At 31.3% G+C, this 22810-nt stretch overlaps 1 protein-coding gene across 1 annotated transcript in view; it reads left to right on the plus strand.

Annotated features, from left to right (window-relative positions):
- The first annotated feature begins 4290 nt into the window (after window positions 1-4290).
- Mmp1 (matrix metalloproteinase 1) overlaps window positions 4291-22810 on the plus strand; it is a 35024-nt gene continuing 16504 nt past the window's right edge. The window contains exons 1-2 of the mRNA XM_013310976.1: window positions 4291-4569; window positions 10218-10529. Of these exons, the coding sequence (XP_013166430.1) occupies window positions 10371-10529 (159 nt within the window). The 5' untranslated portion in view covers window positions 4291-4569; window positions 10218-10370. The remainder of the gene's footprint in view (window positions 4570-10217; window positions 10530-22810) is intronic.

Below are 22810 nucleotides of genomic sequence, written 5' to 3' on the forward strand. Positions count from 1 at the left end.
CTTTAAATTGTATGCTACTGATCACTACCTATTACAACGTTGTTTATTATTTATTAAACGCTAGCTGTCGCCTGCGACTCCATTCGCGCGGTATTATAATAAAAAAATTAAACAGTAGTCAATGTGTGCCAGACTATGTTCTACATCTGTCAAATTTCAGCGAGATCCATATAGCATCCATCGATCCAAAATTTTGCATTTATAACATTAGTAAGATCAAGGGGAGTTTCAAAGCAAGTAATTCTTTGTTTGTTACGAATCTAATTTGTTATGTTATTCAATATGTAAAAATCATTTTTCTTATTCCTGTTGTGTTTGTTATAATGAGTACTGGTAGTACCTGATAACGATCCCAACTGATGTTATTCATAAATTTAATTGAAAATATTCTTTCTTGACCCACGTCATTATTTGTCGGAAAAACTGCCGCTGGGAAGTTTATATAAGATTCGAATCTAACTCAACACTTAGCATCCAATTGCTGCCATTAATCATTTGATTTTTCTTTATTGTTAGTTCGCAAACCATATACTTTATGTATAACGGAAATTTACAAAGCAGGAAAACGGAAATTTTCAAGAATAAGATAGTCGTTCTATTACGTGGAAATTGTACACGCATTTAAAAATTGAAATTAGCTGCTTATACCCGTACTTTACTAGCTGTTGCCCGCGACTTCTAAAGGTCCTACATCTATGCCAAATTTCAGTGAGATTCATTCAGCCGTTCTACACCCATTCGTTCGACCATAATCCATCTAAACGTAAAAAGTACAACACATACTTACAAAAGAAAATTATAACAATATGTTTGTTTTATTATAAAATAAGTACGAACATAATTAGTTTCCTAACTATCAGTTTCAGATGATAAGTCTTCATGTTTTAAGGAAAACAAACGATTATTGAATGTTGTGTGGAAATTTTGTGCTGTAGAATTTTGCATAGCATTTTATTCTTCGTATGTGTATCATTTATCAATAGCAGATTTCCTGGTTGCATTATACCAATTCCAAGATTAATTTTGTTACAATTATTCCTTTTATCCATTACACAATACTGATGTTTATAAGTCTGCAAGGCAGTGTGGCACTAACACTGTCGAACCATTATTTTATTGAAGAATCTCAACGCAATTTTGCACACAATCGTTTAAAGATATCGATAAACAAACAAACTTGACTTGTAATCTGCAGGTCCTGGGTTCGAATCCCGCCACGTAGCGATGTATTTTTCGATTTCCTTTACATACATACGTACATACATTTAATCGAGGTTCTTTCGGTGAAGGAACACATCTTGATGTAACCTGCACATATCTTTGGAGAAATTCAGAGGTATGTGTAACGTCCACCAACACGAACTGGTCCAGCGTGGTTGGCCTTGTCATCCCTAACTTAGGATAGGCTGCAAGTTCCTCGGTGGGGTAGTATAATGAGCTGATGATGACTCTTTAAGATATAATTTTAAATGAATAAAAGTAGTAAAAAAAGTAATCAGTTAATGATCCAAAATCAATTCAATACATATAGCAAAATATTATGTTAAAAAAAACAAAAGTTCTTACGCTTATTCACAAGTACTTGAGTTGGGCGCGTGCCACAAGCACTAACACAAAGGCGTCCTTGACCCTGGGTGTTCGGTGGTGATTTCACCAGGGCCCTACCACCACGCTGAGGAACCACCCTCGGGTTTAGTCAGCGCAGACAATGGCTTTGTCACGGCGGAAGGTCCCGTGAAGGTCACGCCGATATAGCGCGATACATCGCATTACTTCAATGTAAACCTTTGTTAACTATGCATGATAACCAACTATTATGACGAAGGACCAGCCATGTAAACTTCAAAGTAATTTTGACTCAAGTTATATTTCAGTGAAAGTATTATTGAGGATAATGTTTAAATTCAATTGAAATGATGAGTTTTTTTTCTAAGGTAAAAGAGGAAATACTTATTTCTTTGTTTCTAAAAGATATTTGCCGAAATTTTTTCCTTGTTTTGTCGCCGGAGTGTCCTAAGAAGACCTTCACATTTTGCGCTGATATGGTACCTGTGGGCTCCTGTCTTAAATATGTATACGTTTGGGGTGCATGTTCCTAATAAACACACCTGAGAAAGAAAGATGTTAACAGATTATAAAAAGTGTATAAATAGTTAATAATTATATAAATAGATATAGTTATTAATGGATGATGGATGGTGTATTGAAGGAAAACTTTGTACTCTTTTTAAGGAAATTTTCACCGAATAAAAAAATATGATACCGTTTAAGTCAATGTGGAGAAATGCATAAAGATAATTTAATTAAAATTTAATTTTTTTCTCAACGGCCAACTTCTAGCGTAAATATGTTACATGCTGTAATAAAAATAAAAAAATAAAATAGTTTTTTGTGCTGTGGTTAAAATTACTTAAGAGTTATTTAAATTTGACAAATGAATGTCATGTTAAAATTTAATCTAACCTACGTCATTGTTATTATATATTTTTGCCGGTAAGCAGTAATTTGTAAACATTATAGTAACATAACTTACTGGGTTAACGGGGCTCGACATATTGCGTCTTAATGTGACGAGGATCGGAGACTCGGCGCCACACAATTTATGTTTTTTAAAACACCAAACACGTCCAGTTAACAGCCTATTTAGTTTTAATTATACCAAAGTTATATAAGTGAAAATAAAACTTTTGGGAACTTTTTCTATTTAATTTCAAAGAATGGATTCATAGATCGAGTAGCAATTAATATTTATTTGCATTTGCTTGATTAATTGTTGCATCTGATTTTCTTAGTTAGCATCTGTTTTACAGCGTTTGAGGAACTTGAAATGAGTCTGAACTATGGCTCTTTTTTAAAAAAAAACTTAAGTCAGTGTAAAATGTTTAGGTAGTATTTTTAAGGTAATGAATTAACAAACGTTTGAGTACGATGCTACCGGATATAATAAGTGATGTGAAATATAATTTTCTATTAAATATGCTGTAGAATTAAGAGAACTGAAAGGATGGGATAGAAAGTGTACAGAAAAGGAGGGTATTCGTCTTGATAGTTTTTTCTGAAATCCGAGGAATTAATTATATGTCAAAAGTTAAAATATCTTATTAATTCATATAATATTTACTATAACTGAAAAATAAATTATACCACTATATTAAAGTTTAATAAATTAATAATTTTGTGGATTTAAACAATAAAGGATGTCCTATAAAAATATATCGCATATTTCGGGGTCCATTTCTTGCAAGCGTGAGTCATTTTGGACCATTGCCCCGTGAGTGTGCATTTGATAATGGATTTATTACTGGCTGGATTTTTATTAGTTTATTTTTTTATAAGCTAAATGACATGCTATACTTTTTCACTCTTCTGATCTTAAAGCAGGTAGGTATGTTTGTTTTAATGTGAACTTTTGTTGTAATATATCTTAGTAGGAGTAGTCATAGAGTAGTAAGTCTAGGAGGTAATATGAGTCTAGGTAAGTTGGTGTTATCTAAGTCAGTATTTGTTTTTTCCTTAAGGAACCTATAAATTTACTGGTACTTACCTCAACAAGTCTATTAAAAACGCAAGCTATTTAGTAATAAAACTAAATTTCCTAATATATTCCATATAGCTTAGTAGTTATATAGACTATTTTAGAAAATTTAGTTTTCCGGTTAAAAAATAATTTGAAGAAAACAAAATGATAATGATAAACAAGTACCAAATAAAACTACTTGTTATAATTTAAAAAAAATATATTAATAATATAAGCCTAAGACTTAAAACAAAAGTATAGTTAGTATTTAATGTGCTCTTACATAAGAGGTATGAATTGACCAAAAGCCAATAGTATGCAAGCAGAATATTTTATAATTACATTTAAAAAATACTATTTTATCGCAGGTTATTGTTTCTAGTACGAAACCACTAAATTTTATCATCCATTGTATAATATTAGAGTTTACTAAATCGGGCTTATTTTCATGATATATTTTCATGATATATTCTATTGTTACGGGAAATTATTTCAATTTTTCCGAATAGTTAATTGATATCTACCTACATCGATTATATTTTATCGAACCACAACAAAAGTTTTCGCAGAAAAAAGTGAGGGAAAATTATTTTTTAGTTGTTTCCGCGAAAGCTTTGCTGTAAACTTAAGTTCAGTCGGGCGAAGGGGCGAGTGGAGGCTTCTGAGGAGGCAGGAGGGCGCGGGAAGGCGCGGGACGGCGTGCGGCGTGCGGCGAGTCTCGTGCTTTTAAAAGCGAGGGCGCGGATCGCGCCGCACACTCAGGCATAGTCGCGGACTGCGGTAGGTCGTGCCACGGCGCTTCGATCGCAGTCGCAGTTTTCCCGCCACGCGACACGCACATTTTCTTTGAAATTTCGTGCCAATTGCAAAGAAAAAAAGTGAACATCGCGGGACTTTCGGTGCCTTACTTAGTGCTCTGTGTTACCGATTCCAAATTTTTTATACAATTATTTGTTTATTAGAATTTTTTAGCGTGATCGCACTAGTGGAATTATAGACTTTAATGATTCGAGTAGTAAGGATTGCGTTTTCTCCACAAGGACCATTTCACGGTAAGTTAAAAGTAGTTTTACTTGAAATTTATTTATTTAATTAATATGTCTACAACACTATTTTCTAACAGAATGTCAACGAGTTTTTTTTAACAATAATCACATGAAGTTTCTACTATCTATAAACTAATGTTACGTCGTAAACAATCAAACGGAATTGTGCTGTTGACTTTACGTACAATTAGCAGCATTTGTTAGCAGCAATAGTATAATAATATTTACGAGCCTATCGCAAAAAATCTCGGTTTTTTGTCACAATTAAATAACAGGTTTAGGAGGCCAAACTCATTCATACTATCAATGTTCTCAAATCACAGCATGTATTCGGTACCTATGTATATACGAATTTTTATTATACATATGTCTTGGATTTAAAAACGACAAATAAATGTCGTGTTTTATTTTAAAACACTACATGTCTACTATTCCTTCTTTCATTTATATTGTTAAAAGTTAACCTTAATATTTTCATAGTGCAATTAGTATACATCCCTACCAGGGGTTCAAGCCTACGTTAAGTTAGGGGTGACTATACCTTAGTCATTTCCCCACGTTAAAAAAGCCCTTTGTCAACAACACTGGCCCAGTGCTATTCATTTCCTTGCTATCGTCTGCGACTCTATCCGCGCGGAATTAAAAAATAAATAATTAGTACCCGATTTGTTATTCCAGATTATATTCTATATGTATGCCAAATTTAATCATGATCCGTTCAGCTGTTCTGGAGATACCTCTAGATAAACATCCATCCTTCCAAACATTCGTATTAATAATATTAGTAAGTTGTGTTTTTTTACCGTTCATTGATACTTAAAGATATGCAACACGGGTGGTCATGCTATTTGTATTAAAATGCTATCCTCACTGGTCACTCGCCTTTCTTACATGTACCGAATAAATAATCGACATAATTCATCGATGCATTGTTTGATTCTTTTTTTTTAACTCTAATGACATACAAACAATGACAGCCAGATAGAGCGATTAATTGTTTATCATATTCGCATTTCGCAGGCTATATTTTTTGACAAAAAAAGAAAAAGTATAAATTTTAAAAATAATAAAATAATTATAAATACATTTACCAAAGTAATATTTGTAATGCATATTATTTGTATTTAATGAATCTTATTACTAGAATTTATAACTTTTGCACTTCGTCGTTTTATGTTCGTAAATGATTTTTTAAATAATCTATTTAACACGTTTTTTTTCTTTACAAATGGCACTACAGTTTCAAAAGGCGATAAATAATTGTTTCAAAGTAGGGCGTGGTATCGTGAACACTATTATCAGATAAATTCGGTGGATAAGGCCTCCGTTATCATTAGTGATAAGGTTTGATCTTACATGTGTTGTGTTAGAATTCCTTATAAAATTAAGAAGAAATTTTCTGAATTTAAGTTTCATTGTGAGAGTTTGTTTGCGAAAAACATGAATAAAGAAACAAATATTTTTGTCTATTAAATAGCGGTGAGTGATTTGATAATAAAATTATTGAATGCATCTCAGCAGTCAAACTGCTCAGATTTTACTATAATATTTGAATCCATTGTTTTCGTAATGATAATATTAGAGTTTGGTTTTTTTTCGAATAATCATTGTTTACATTTCGAACTAATTGAAATGAGTCACTATTTTAATGCTAACTGCTTAGTTCAATATGAACGTAGTAATGTTTTTTACAAAGGTCAACTCATTTTATTATTACATACACGACTCTAGTTTTGAGTCATATTTATTTTAAATCAATATTGAGGATATATGTTTCGTTAAATGTTAATTTATTAAATTCAATACTGGCAATACAAAATAATTGAATATTAACTTTCGATATTACTAACATATCTTGGAAAATGTTGAACAGTTAACGAAGGGCTCACACAAAATGGTATTTTAGTCAGAAAAAAACAAAGTTCCATGCACATATTTCAGTAACAAGACTGAACCTTGTGATTGTCGACCACGACCTAAGGTTACGGCCTAGATTTTTTTTGATATGCCTAATTGAGATTTTTTAAACAATATTTACTGATAAGAAAAAGTAAATTAAAACAATCCTTTAACAAAATTGATAACTAACATATTTTTAACGTGACTCCTTTCTTATTTATTCCGCGTTATTGGAGAGGTTTCCCTAATATAACCATAATAATTACAAATAATATTCGAGTCTCTCATCCAGTATAATCCGGGGTAGACAACACAACAAAAAAACTTATCAACTATTCGCAGTGTTCACTGATGCGTAATCCTGATGAAGATCTTAGATATAATGCGTTCATATTATTTGTATTGATCGAGTGCGTCCGGAAGGAGGAAGCATCCTCCAGGGTCGGCAGATGCGAATCTGCGCGCGTCAAGCCCGAGAGAGGAGTACCTGCTTAATATTCTCTAGAGTATAGCCTGTGCAATAATAAAACATCGCCGTGGACGTTGACAGGTAACGTGCGTACGATGAAATCACGTCTTACAATGTTGATCGCATCAACTTACGTTATAAGATTTTAATCTTAATCTAAGCTTGTGTCATCTTTAATAGACTTAGTTGTATAAGAAATTATGATTTACATTCACTAGCGAAGGCCTTGAAAAGTTTCATAACTCTGTTATCATACTAAAGTACAAAACATGAATAAATGCTCACTATAGCTAAGTAGACACTGATTTACTTAATTTGTCGAATGATCGAAGAGTAGATGTTCTATCACAGATTTTATTTGTAATTCGGTTAAAGAACTACTAACTTTAAGCGAGAGTTTTGTTAATAGAAAACGTAAATATACGTAATTGTGTCATTTTATATTATTTGGTAAGAAATAAACTACAGTTGCGTATACTTTGAGAATTGATTCTCAAAGAGTAATTGATGTTTGACATCGAATTAGAGGCAAGAGTTGTATGGTAAAAAAAAGTTCAATAACCAATGAGTGGGTTAGGTAAGAGATCCGAAACCAATGCCGGAGAAACCTGCCACGCTCTGGTGACCGGAACATTGCTTCGACACCCGCCGCCGACACCCGACACCAATAGCGAACCGTTCGATTCTAGGTAACGATTTGTAGCCATCTTAACACTTTACATTCACGGATAAACAAATAACAAATTCTAATTTAAGCAAAATAATTAATAGTCTTGTTTATTAGCGAGATCCATGCAGCCGGTCTGGAGATACCTTCCAACAAATAGTAAGAACTAAGATAGCATAGCTGCAATAGTTCAAATTAATTTAAATAAAAGAATTACCTTAACAGAGTCAGTCAGAGTACAAAAGCATAAGGGAGATACCTAAGACTACTATGTAACATCTCCTTAGTAGAATTAATTGTATAAGGAAGGAACAATAATGGTTATTTCTTGGATTTTATTTCAGTTTTTATAATCTGTGACATTTTCCCTTCCTCGGGTCGTTTATCTAAAAGTTAATTGTTGAAAAGTAGCTATAACAAAAAAGAACCTTGGTAAGTTTAAAAGCTAATTGCTTAAGATTTTGTTGATCGATTGGTTCTGCAATTTATTTTGAATATTTGATTTAGTAATTTTTGTTTTTCACAGCTGAAGCGATATCGCTAATATCAATTACCTTTTTATAAAAATTTGATTTGTCTCAGCCGTACTTTAATAAATTAAAAAAAAAGAGTAAAAACTAGGATTATAAAACTAAATCGCCAAATTAAGATAATTTTATATTGTACAACGAAAATGTTAAAATCAATTCAAATATCATCTTACTAATAGTATAAACGTTGTTTGGATGGATAGATATTTGTTTGAAGCTATCTCCGCAACGGCTGCATGGATCTCGCTGATTTGGCATAGATGTGGAACATAGTCTGGACGAACGCATATGCTAGGCGACAGCTATTATTTATAATAAACGTATTGTTATATGTAAGTCCTTCACAACAGTATGTTAACGGTTAACTTAACCATATTCCAACATACGTAGTTCTCGTAATTAACCACAAAGAACTGCTATAATCTATGGAATGTGTAGATAAGATATACTGAACGTCCAACGCTCGTCAAAAGAAATAGTAAATGATATTTTTTTAACGGTTATTGTATGGATAAAGTCATTCGTATATCTTTGTTCAAGGTAAGAGATCAAACGGTTGTGTACTCGTAATTTGATGGATAAAGTAATAAGTTTTATTTGCTGTCTAGAAAAGAAAGCATAAACAGTTAGTTACATTTAATGTTGTTCTAAAATAGCTATTGTCTATTTACGTCAATCTATATTTGTAAATGGCAATTAGCCAAACTCTAATGAAAAGAAGAAACAATATGAAATACGATAAACATCGGACAAGCTAATAGTCATAACTGATAAAAAATTACTATCAGTTTGTGTAAATACTTTATTGTAAAAAGCGAAGTTTTAATTATATAGAAACAATTTATCTTTGTTTATTGATAATGTTTGATGACAAGCCCGCAGCCCTCTTGTATCGACGAATCTGGGTCAAACATATGAATGGTTACCACACGTCAAGAGTACAACAGTTAGTCACAAAGAAATAACGATAGAACAAAAATAAATTGACACAATATTCATTTAGGCTTCATTATTAACCTTTCTTAAGCACTGTATTAACATAATTTTAGTGAGACAAAAACGTAATCTAGTTGAAAATGCATCTTAGTGAATTATACAATAATGTAGTCAGAACTAATAAAATTTTGTAACTAACATCTTTTTAGAATTCAGTAAAAATAACGTTTCAAACGTGACTACTTTTTGTAACCATGCAATTTGCTAGTAACAAATAGATAATTTATAAGTAGATAAATTTTCCTTAATTCTAGCAACAAACCGGGTAATTATTAATTAAAGTAATGCGCTAATTACATAATCAACTTTCTTAAAGTCTTCGCTTTTGTATTATACCATCCAATAGTAGATTATATAAACTTGTTTTTCTGCCACATAGTAGGGCCACTAATCCTTACTGCCTTTAACAACATGATAAGCTATTTCATTTTAAACTTCATGAATGATGTTCTTCAAGAATGAATTATCACCATAGAGGTGTATTCGCATTATAGTATCTATTTTTATTTATTACAGTTAGTAACATTATATTAAAGCCGGATGTTAACTAAAGTAAACTATGGATAAGATGAATGAGTCATTTTATGTCTACTGATGTAATGACGCATTTTAAGAGACGGCCTCTTTTTCTTATCACTACGCATCTTTTTACAATATAAAACTTAATATACTACGACCCCCAGGTCGTAGATTAGTACAGAAAAAGATTAGTCAAGTCCCAACTTGACTAATCTTTTATCACTGCATCCCCTCCCTATATCGTTGCAATTTAGCTTTAGGTAGTTTTTTAATCTTCAAGACTCAGTCGAAGAACAGCGATTACCGTAACGGTCGTGCTTCTAACGTTCAATTGTTTTTAACAGTTTATTTAAAAAAAAAACAACTATCTACGAAGTTAATTGCCAGGACACTTATTTGACAATCATTAATAGTGTTCAGAATTTTGCGTAAAAATATTTACTTACTGAAAACAAATGCAAGACCGCTTTTTTAATTTGTCAGGTGTAACATATGTCTTCTTGCTATTATGTTAAATGTTTTTTTTTTCAATTTAAGTTAACGTAAAACTTATCTTATTTATTTTTTGTTACAGATCAAACGAGAAGCAAATCTAATCGCAAGAGAACATATCAACGATAGCAATAAATGAATAATTATTTTATAGAATAATTATAATTTTTAAGACTAATGAAATTCCGTTCATATTAATATTAGATTATTAAACGAATTAAAAAGTACAAAATAAATGAGCTTAATAAGTACAAGAGATAGCATATCTAGAAGCAATATGGCGTTGGTTAGTTTAAGAAGCAGTTTGAGGATATTGTGGACGATTGCGGCGGCTTTCGTCTTTCTAAGCAGGAGCAGCGCAGCGCCCACCTTTGGGGACACCGACAAAGCAATGGTGAGTACTTTCATACACTTATTTTAAAAATAAGTAACTAAAATACAATAAAAATATTTAAAAAATCAAAATACATAACTTATTAGGTTAAGGACAGAAAATTATTTTAAAATTTTTGCTGCTAAGGAACGTAATCGCGTTAAGTTTTATAAAAATCTAACTATGACAAGATATAAGAATATTTAGTATTTTTTTTTTGGGTACCGACATAATTTATTTTATTTTATACGTATTTAGATGCCGATATAATAGACATTAATACAGACAATAAATATACTAGTTTTTATGTTATGAATAGTTTTTACTACATTCGTCACATAAAATATGTAAAATATAATATTGTTGTTGACAAATGTTGCGACATCGATTGATTGTAAGAACATAAATGCAGTTTAATTATCTATAATAACGATTGCAATCATTTTCACAGTAAACCTACCTTGTTGTCGCTTGATGACACTTCGGTTAAACAAATACAACTGTATTCCACTCTCCCATCCACTAAGAGACGTTCAGTTACTAAAGTCGCCCTTTTGGGTTAATTTTTATACTTCTTTATCAACCATAAGGGTCACTCTTAGTGACCACTGTTTCAGTTAGTGTCTACTGTAACTTCACATATTAGGACAAATATACCAATAATATATCGTTAGGAAAATTTTGATGATCATTTGTTATGATTATAAATAAATTACGACAAGAAGTTTGCGAAATTTGCACTTCACAGAAATTCTTAACAATCGTAACGATATCTGGTAAAATTAAAACAGTTGCAGTTATGGAATTGTTTATAATCTCTAAAAGGAAGTGCTGAGTCATTTTTAATTTAATTCCGTATGAAGTAAATACCAATAACTTTATAACGTGATCAGGATCGGATATGATACGGATCGTCATCGCTGATTCACTTTTTTCTCAGAACATCTCGAATCTGCTACTAAATTATAATAAATTGTTACCAACTGCCGTAGTAGTCCCCCACGTTTGATAGTAAATTCATTCATTGAGAAACCTGCATTATACGACCGAGATAAAATGCATGTGGGTTGGATACATTTATCGGTGTATATTCGACTTTTCATTTCGTCAGTGTAATATGAGTCACCGTATATGTTGATCCGTATTGGTCATTAAAGGTATATGTGTTTTCAATGAGTTTGCGTCATTTGAAATAGTAGCAATTAAGTACGAGTATTTACTTTATGATTCACTGAATATAAGTAATACGTTCTGTGTGATTTCTTATAAGAAATATAAAATTCATTGAAAAACATTAATGACCACGTTAAATTGTCGTAAAATACATTTGCGTATAAAGCACCGTAGAGAAAAAACAAACAAATGGTAAAATAATTTATATTTTAACAGTGTTTATTACAAGCTTTTTTTAATCTGAATTGTTATTTAAACTTTATTAAATTAACCGTTTTATAGGTTTCAAGTGTTGCCTTTTTTGTCTGGAGTTAATAAGCAAACTCTATATTTTTCTGGTTTCTGTTGTGTTTTGTTTTGATATGTCACGCACTAGTCGGTCCAAATCTATTGCATGTTTTTATATCACTAAAACTATACATTATGTTATCTTAACGTTATGCTAATTACGTATAAACGTTTACTTTGTAGTCAAATAAAAAAACAATATAATATTACAATTTACTATATTTTTCTGTAATAGTAATTCATTCATAACTAACCACAGACTTATGTCGTTGATATCGGATATACCGGACATGTTACCCGTATAGATTATATAAAATTGGTGACCAACAAAGTGAGTCATTGTAAGGCATGTCTTCTGATTCGGGAGGAAACACTTATAAAGCAGCAACGTTTCTCAGAAATCGGCGGCTGTGAGTCACGGAACCAGTCTCTGTTCGCCACAAGTTCTAGGTCATAGATCACCGACCACTCGTCTAAATGATTTATTGACGTATGTTATTTACATATCACATTCGAAAACAAACGCGAAATCTGATTTTAATTGCTTACTATTAAAATGAATAAATTATTGTTTCTTATTTGAATTATTTTTCCAATGCGAAAGCTTTTTATTTTCTTTTTAATAATCGTAATATTAGTAAAGTATTTTAATGGTTTGTTTTATCTAATTGTTTTCAATAAAGCAAATAGTCTTTTCAATTTAAATAGAGCAGTAATTTTTACAGTAATTAAATTAGATTTCAAATAAAAGAATGCTTTAATTATTAATTTAAAACAGTGCATAATTTAAACAAGTCAAACAAAAGCGGATATATCGTAATTTAATCAAATATATTTTAAAATGGTGCATCTAATGCATTTTATTTTGTTTAATTAATCTGTAACGTTTATTTTTTAATTCAATCCTAATTATTTTTTAACCTTGACTCTGACAATCGATTAGTTTTTCTCGCTCTGATTTTTTGTATATTAAGTATGGCTGGACATGTCAAGGTGAGCATACGTACCACTAACCCGTTTACTTTTAACACAAATAATGCGTTAATCAATATCGTTAGCCGTACTAATGTATTTTAATTATTAAATGATAGGTTTCAACCCAAAGTCGTATTCAATTTATTAACTAGTAGCTGTCGCCCGCGACTACGTCCGCGCGAAATAAAAAAAATTGGTAGCCTACGTACTCTTCCAGACTATGTTCTATAAGTATGCCAAATTTAATCAAGATCCGTTCAGTTGTTCTGAAGATACCTTCAAACAAACATCCATCTATATATCTAAACTTTCGCATTTATAATATTAGTAAGATATCATTAAAATCTTATCATAAATTGAAAAAATAAAAAACTAAATAATGACGATCTTCAAAACCTACGATGGTAGGTTTAGATTGGTCATTGCTATCCAACTTAAATATATTTTTTTTTCCCTGAATTATTTTAGAAATAAAATCTTTAAACATTTCTAGTTTGTCTTTACGTATAGGTAATACATATATAGGCAAATGTAGTGTGTTATATATTTATTTTCAACTATGGACCGAACTTATGTTAACAAGAGGAACGACTTGTAACTGTAAACCTGAAATGAACCGGTTCTACAGCAACATTACGCTAGGTTTAGTGGTACATTACACATTATATAGACGAATAATTTTAATAACAATTTACACAAGACACCAGTAAGTAGAAGATCCCTAAATAAATTAAAAAAAAACAATAACCTTAAAGCCTCTTTACATCTTTCTCCAAGTTTAACCAATTCCAAAAAACTCTACAAAACGCCCAGGAAAAGTAAGAGATCTCTACTTTTTCATTGTCTTTTTCAATATAATATAATTATTTAAAGCCAGTAATAATTTTTAAAAAAGTTTGAATAATTTTTATTCCCATCGCATCAATTATATAGTATACTTACTAAGTAATAAAAGTCTAACGAGTTCTTTGTCAACCGTGTCATTAAATATGAAGGAAAACCTTTGCATGTTTGTTAAAGGAATTATGGGAATACCGCTGATTTTATTATTCCAGTTGTAAAGTCCATGTCCGCTTCAAACATGTTATTACAAACGATACATTAATTAATTTTACTTCAAACAAATTACAATAATTTCACGAAGCAAAATGTTCGTGAAATACGATAAAATATCTTTATAAAGTTATAATTTTTGATGATAATTTAAATTGTATCTTCCATAAGTCCCTACTTGTAAAGGGTAGCCTAAGAAAATGTAGTATTTTCAGTGTGAAACCGGAAAAAATATTTTCGATGTTTATATTCAAACGCACTTTATCCAATTACAAAGAAATATGAAAACAATTACTAATTCATTAATATTTTCCCAAACGATAAAGGATTTACCCACAATGCATGCTAATATTATAAATTAAACACAACATAGCACAGCAATAAAATTAGGTAATTAATTTCTGGTATTTTTCCTTAAATATACTTTAACTGAAAAACCGTTAATTTATTTTTCTTGCATTAAACGTTAGTGCTTAATTAATTAGTTTCTGTTTGTAACATTAACGATTTATAACGAACTAGTATCTATTTTTATTTACACATCTGTATGCAGAAGATATCTTTGCATACAAATGCGTACAAGTAATGCAATTTAATGAGCAATCCGCATAATACAACGGCTGAATCAGCTGTGATAAAAAGTATTGAACTGCTGCCTTCGTTACTAGGATACGGCTGACTACAGACGTATAATGTATGCGTATAATGACGATCGAACACGAAAGAATGTTTTCAATTTTGATATTAAAATATTATGTCAATGTACTTATATATTACGTGACTGAATTAAATACGCATTTCCTGCTTATTGAATACAGTTATGATAAACACACCCTTTTTGGTAGGGTCATTATCCTGTTGAATTCCTGCGCGACGAACAATGGCCCAGTCAGAGAGTGCGGGAACCTGTGATGTTCTTTGTTTTCATCGATCCTTACTCCGCGATTAATTCAATATCAAAATTCAACTCATGCACTATCGAACGGACATCTCTCGTAAAATTTCCTACGCTTTTTGGAACATTGAACTTTGAGATAGCTTTCGAAGCATCAACGAAATATTTTGCTAACGTTTTAAAGTCTAGATAATAGTAATTGCGTATATTTTGTACACTATATTGCTAGAAGTGCCTTGAACGAATGGATAAAATCTTGCGTAACAACAAATTTTTATTACATATTCATTCTATTGGTTAAATCTTCTAAACGTTTAATTTTCTTTAAATCTCTCGATTCACTATAGCTTTTAATGCGTATTATCCAAAAAAAAATTAATTTATAACGTATATGACACGAATGTATCGGCATAATACGTTCATGAGAGCCTAATTTTTGTTCAGATAATATCTAGCCGTTGTGGATAGTTACGTACAATGCATACACAAATAGCATAGTAACAATACCTTTTTGGTTTGTATTCTAAAGATCGATATCAAAAATGGCTACAGCAAGTCAGCCTACTCTACAAACGTGACTTAAAAAACAAAATTTGACTATACATATGACTACATAGATTTTAACCAGGGTCGACGTCTTTAAATCCTGAGAAAATAATCTTTTAAATGTTTCACGGAAGAAAAAGATTATACGGAAGAACTGTTAGTATTGTGAGATGTTTAAGAAAACGATCTGGCTTCCAAGAATGAACGTTAGTATGGAGGAAGGAAGATTTGAGACGACTCGCTTTGTGCCGTAATAAAATAGGCCGCACGTAATGGAAATAATTTAAAGTGAAACAACACCAGTTTACATTTATAAATAGGGACGAGTTTTGCTTAACGCGAATAGATCGCATCTGACAATATGTTACCTCAAACAGCGCCGACGCATGGGGCGACCCGGTCACCTCGATGGTACCGCAAGTCAATTTATTTTTGACTAACGGCCGCTAAGAAATGCTGTTAACCGATATTGTTCGCGAGATCCTTTCTTTGCATTGTTATTGTTTCATAACTATAAAGGTTTAATATTATACCTGTACTTATACTACTCTACGTCCACTGACTTGCTTGATTGCTTGAAAATAACAGCTTTTGTTTCGTTCCTGATAATTAATTTTATCTATATTATTTGTTCGAATTCACACCATCGCTACAAACTACCATCAGCGCCAAAGTGATGAAAATTAATTAGGCACAAAGTACTACGTCTTATAGCCAGTCCATTTGTAGAGGTCAGTGGTCTACTCTCATTGCTTTGTTTCGACTTACGTGAACAAGAGTAGGCCTAAAAGTTTATCGCAATGTTTTAACGTACCGTTTAAACCGATTTTGAAAAATAAGATGTCGTTTTATTTCAATTTACTTTCCGAATATCATATAGATACAATCAATGGGGCCTTTTATAATGTTTTTTAAAAAACAGATTTAATGTTCTATTACTATTTACGGAACTTATAACAAAGTTAGCGGTAGTAATGAGATGAAGTTAGTTTTCAAAAAGTATTTCCTTGTAACGGTCAACGCGCCGGAGATGTCGCATTCGGTCAGTGTTTTTACGATTGACACCTGTGACAAGTGACGGGGCGAGGCGAGGCGCGGAGGGGAGAGGTTCGCGCATGCGCGTCACGCACGCAGGAAGCGCCCGGCGACCTTCAGAACGCGCGCCACGGCCGCAAGCGCTCCACTTGACGCTCCCAAGCATTGTCTGCGATGTCTCTACATGACATGATGCTAGTTGTCATCGCATAATAATAATTATTTTTTAATTTGTACAACTAGCAAAATCACTGCAATTTTACCAAAAAATGTACACTCTAAAATTATTATATGGTATAGACAAGACAAGACAAGCAAGAGGATTCTAAAGAGACTTAGTTAAAAGTTACTGGTATTTATTTGGCATGTACTACAAATACATAAGTATACTGATTATATAAAATTATTTATTTTGTAATACACGTGTACAAAATCGATTGGCAGCAATCAGCAAATCATTGTCAATTATATCAGAAAAGTATGATGCGTCCACGTGACTTTAGCATGTGACTGACAGAGGGCGGTCGTGGACGTAAAAAAATATATTTTCTACCTTCTACTACGAGAAAATGTCGGTACACACGCGATTGATTCTATTTATTATCTTTTGACAATGACTTCATAATTGAAAGTAATTATTGTTGCTATTATTTATTGCGTGTGCTAATGAATAAGATCGAGCATTAGGTGGGATAAGCTGGCTGACAGAGACTTGTTGCGATTATCTCTAGATTAACCTTTACATCTGTCACAATACAATAGTAGTTATTATGTCTGTTTGTCACTTAAGGCAAGTAATTAACGCAAAAATAGTCATACAGTTTTTAATGCTAATATTAAATACAAAATGACACGCAACACCTTTCAAATAAAAAAATAATTATGAAAATCGGACCACTAGGGGCGGAGTAATCGATAAATAAAAAAAAACATACAGACAGAATTGAGAACGTCCTCCTTTTTGAAGTTGGTTAAAATACACATAAATTTCTAAAACAAGTAGATAAAAGATAGATAAATATTTAAATACTTAATATGTGGCCTATGTGTTCTTCCAGACTACATATTTTATGTTTTACATGAGTGCCAAATTTTATTAAAATCCGTTGAGTCGTTCCGGTGACACCTTCTAACAAACATCCATCCATCCATGAATCTAAACATTCACATTTATAATATTAATAAGATATAACTTTATAGTGACAATCAAGACTAGATACAGCAAAAACAAAAGAAACATATACATATTAATTATGTATTCTATTTGTATCTTATTTCCAAGGTTTATTTGTCTGATTTTTTATGTCGACTCATCGCAGGATGTTTATATACTACCAACGGACATTATTCTCATCTTATATATTGAGTACATAATTATATACAGTGTATATGTTGCGCAACCTTTACATAAAGACATAGTTTCTCGTATTATCGCTCTTTAAATTATAACTATTTTGTGAATTTAAGCAAAACTTAAAACTTGATGTACTAAGGGCAACATGCAAACAAATTTATATGCAAACGACAGAAATTAAAATAAGCTAGAGAATATAATTCTAGATTTAAACAATAACATCTCATTTAAAAGACGCCTTTCAATTAATAAACTTATTGTGTTAACTAATTGAATTATTATTTATTGTTTCATATAGAAAATTATACTGAAATATGTTATTAAACTGCGTTCAATTTTCTATTATTTACACGTGTATTGAGATAAATACACAGGTAACTACGAAATAGATCATGGAATTCTGTTATTATTTTGAATTATGTTTGCTCGTGTACTATCAATAACAACTTTTATGAACAATTTATTCTTAAATAGGTTAATAAGCCATTTATATGTATATAATTTTATAAGATAAATCTAATACCACGAGTCAGGAGTGGCGCAGTAAAATGTAAGCAGGAGTTAGAAGAATAAAGCACGTGTCAGTAATTTAATAAAATAACCTATTAACATTATTTCGTTTACACGCAGAGAATGTTAATAATATAAATCTTTTTTCTTCATCTGCAATACAATTAAACAGGTGCTTTGTAAACAATTGTTTATTCATTTACATATTATTATAAACAATTATATGAGAGTGAATCATTTAACTTACAAGTCGTAGTAAACAAGACTTGTTATGTCTAAGAAACAAGTTAATACATAACTGTCTTATAAGAAAACATTTTTATAATAATGTAACAAATAAATAACAAATACAATTATTAATAAATCCAATCACTAGAAATGGCCTCCGATTAAAAAGAAACTTTAAAAGACAAAATAGACTTATATAAGGTGTTCCGAATATCAAACAGAACGATTTTCCATTCCATTGTACTTGCACGAAACAATAATACATTTTTTAATTTCGACTTTTGTACATCAAATCCTAGTAATATTATAAATTAATATTTAAATGGATGGATGGATGGATACTTGGAGGTTTGTTTGAAGGTATCTCCAGAAAAAAAGCTTTAAAAGACAAACTAGACTTTTATAAAGTATTCCGAGTATCAAACAGAAGATTTTCCAATAAAAGCAATTTGCAAATTGGTGGTTTTAATTTAAGACCAAAATGTTAGTTACGCAGAGCTCAGATTTATACAGTGTTTTTAATCGATAAATGATAGCGACAAATTATTAAGATAATTAATTGATTATGAAGCTAAATAAAAAATGAATATCAAAATAGAAAAACAAAAGATGTCTGTCGTTTGTTGAGTGCTTAAGACAGGTCTTTATCTCATTAAGAATGTAAATAACGACGCAATCCGGAATCATCTTCCTTAGTTGGATTTAACAAGGCTGCTAAGTCCATTTCACTTTGTAATAACATCGTAATTGCAACTTTCAATGCTGTAATTTGTTAACTGATGTTCTGAGTGTAGCAGACGTTGTATTATTACTATATGTTTACAGTAAACGACAACTTTATTGAACACAGATGAATGAAAAACAATACATTAGTTTTTTTTACTAAAAAATATAAACTCGTTTAAAATTGTCCCAGACAATGTAAGAATTGCAATTGAATTTAATAGGTTTTTCATTTCTTCTTAAAATCAGTCAAGATTTAAGGCATAAGAAACCATGAATGAATCAGTAAAAACATATTCGTTTCACCAACAAAATGTAAACTGTAAAACTTTAAAAACTATGAAGCTTACTGTATTTATTTTAAAATTCTTTACCGCAGTAAATGTTTTCATTTTGTTTACACGTTAAGCATTTTTTTATGTTTGTATTTTCCGACTTCGCAAGTAATTCCCCGTCGAATTCATCCTCTCGGCGACGATATTGTGATTGTTTTGTTCAGATTGTTAATTTTTAAATAAACTACACGTTTGCATATAAATGTTTATGTTTATCTCCTTATTCATAGTATGGCATATCAGTATTACTTCCTCTAGCTTCTTAGAAACAATTGTTAGGAAGAAAATCCGACACTGTGCCGGTGTACTGGCCCAACACTAGCTTTTAAATGTCGACGTTTATGTCCCCTCACTAATAATTCTGACATTTGACTTTGTAACGAAATTCGCACATAAAGATTCTAACAAATCAAGTCTAAAATAATGTATGAATTATTTGATCCATTATAAGAGTTTTAAGCAAAAAACGCATAAAGAAATAACCAAATTCAATAGGGCTTCAATACTATGTTTAACCAAACCTGATCTTATGTAGAGAAATAAAAGCTGATACTTATATAATTTTTATGAATATTGGTTCAATTTGATAACAAAAAATATTTTATGATGTTATCAAACACATGACAATAGCTTGACAAATTATTACGATCACGCAGCCCATGCTAGGCAACTATGTATTGTACATGATGGTAACTATACATAATGTTTTCAATAGCTATGGTTTTGTTATATACTGCCCGCATGTAGCAAGTGCAAACTTTTGACTATAGATTTATCAAGTTGCAATGTTGTTTCATCAGATATATTTTATAGTTACATCTAAAAATTCATTGTACATGCACGAAGCAATAAAACATTTTTAATTTCGACTTTTGTACATCAAATCCTACTTATATTATAAATGCGAATATTAAGGTGGATAGATGGAGGTTTGTTTGATCTTTCTTGCTATCTCCAGAACAGTGAAACAGATCTCTATTAAATTTGGAACAGATATGGAACATAGTCTGAAAAAACACGTAGGCTACTATAAAAGTTTATTTTTAATACCGCGTGGACGGATTCGCGGGCGATCGCTAGTATTACTTATAAAACTCAAATATGAATTGTAAGGGGAAAAATGATTAACAAAAATCAGAGTGTACAGACTACTAGTTAAAACCACTATCCTCGTTGATTCCTCGCCTGCTCATATTTTTAAATGCCTTTTATTTATCTAGAGTCAATATTTTATTATTAAAAGTTTCCTTTAAAGGCATATTTGTAGTTTGTGTGGCGATGCATGCGTATCCTAACAGTATGATTCAAACACTTCACACAACAAACAAAGGCCCGGCCGGAAGTGAGTGTTACCTACGAGTACATCAACACTATTTTATTTTTATTGTAGTTAACGCGAATGAATAATGGAACATGAAACGTCTCCTCTCTTATTGATGGCGACATTTTGACGTGACTTCGATTGATTATGAATTGATTTATTGTTTGTAATAATTGTTATTTCACTGCAATATAAAAACTTTTTCTTTTCATTTAAGGTTATTTTTTAGTCTGGAAAGGAAAATTTTACTAGTCAATAGAAAAAATATATCCTTCTTACTATATTTAAGAGAAACTTTTTACTTTAACTCTATTGCCGCGAGTTTGTCGACGACAAATGCATTAATTTAGAAGTTTTTCTATGAAATGTAAATGTAAAAAATTCTTACTAATTATGTGTGTTAAGATATTGACTCACAGACTTAAAAATTATATGTACTAAAAATGTCAAAGAGAATATAGAATTAGATTGGTAAAAATCGGAATAAACACACATTATATTGAATTTGGATTATTAAGAGAATAATAAAAGGAATTATTAAGATATATTAAACTTTATGCGTCATTACGTTTTCGGAATGTAATGTGGGTCGTGGGTTCACTGGTCCGCGTTCTCCCGATCGGTCGTAAGCCCAGCTTCCAACCGTTATTCATGGAGGCACACTGACCTCGATACGCCCATACCAATTGCCATGGCGCTTTTAAATTTTCGACCATACGCCGCTAATTGGCAAAAACATTCCACGTCTGTACCGACTTTTTTTAATTTTGTTGTCAGACACGAACTTTTTCTTTTAAAAACAACACATGTGCATATGTTTTATGTTAAAATTAAGAGGTTAAATTTTTTCAATGTTTGAAATACTTACTTGAAAGCAAAACAAAAAGTTATGATGGTTATCATTTCTGATTTCCTTGTGTTCCGGTATGTTTAATTTATAACAATAAACCGTTCTGTTCTTACATTTTTATCGTAATTACCTTGAGCATCTGATATATCATTATGAAATTGTGATACTCTATGTGCAAATAATGTTTGTGTAAACGTCAAACAATACTGCGGATGTCAACGAACGCGACTCGCTACAAGCGCGCCCAAAAACTAAGTTAGTGTCTGTAGTTAGTCATTTATAATGTAAGATCCTTCGACGCTTACTATCTGCTTGTAATCGTTAGTTTTTCTGTTAAAACGTTCCTGATCAACTTTGAAATACAATACTATTTGAAAATGTTAAAGGATAAAAAGATATTAAATAAACCTTTGCTATCAACTTGATCCGAGATTCGACGATGATTGTAACCGCAGGTGTGCATATTTAAGGAGACGTAATAAATCCGTAGACATTTTCATACGTTACCATAGAACAAAACAATAGCGGCGTTCTTTCGGGGGTATTGACTGCGTCGGTAGACGATGCCGTGTTCCCCGAAGCAAGAGGTAACAAAGAATGAGTGACGGAGTGTCGTCGGTGGTACCAGGGCGACACATGTGTCGGCACATTGTGATGCAGGTCACGCGACAGGCGTCGCCGACTGTCGCCAAGGTCAGCTGTATCTCGGTCTCTTCAACTCCAATCTGTAAAGTTCCTTGCCCATGATTTTTTATCTACATAACTTATATGCTTCATAACTTGAGGCGCGTTAAAACACATTGTGCCAAAAATAATACATTTTTTTGGTTAATTTATAGTTTAGTTTTATTATATAGTTGTGTTTATTATACTCTAATAGTGTGATGATAATGAATTACTATAGATTCGTTACTTATTTTATGTATTTTTTTTAGAATTTCTTACGGAATTTATTATTTATAACTATACATTGTAATTAAGCTTTTTTTAGTATATAACTTCACTTAACTACTTAA

This window comes from Papilio xuthus, unplaced genomic scaffold, assembly GCF_000836235.2.
Source record: "Papilio xuthus unplaced genomic scaffold, Pxut_1.1 DF827680.1, whole genome shotgun sequence".
NCBI classification, from domain to species: domain Eukaryota; kingdom Metazoa; phylum Arthropoda; class Insecta; order Lepidoptera; family Papilionidae; genus Papilio; species Papilio xuthus.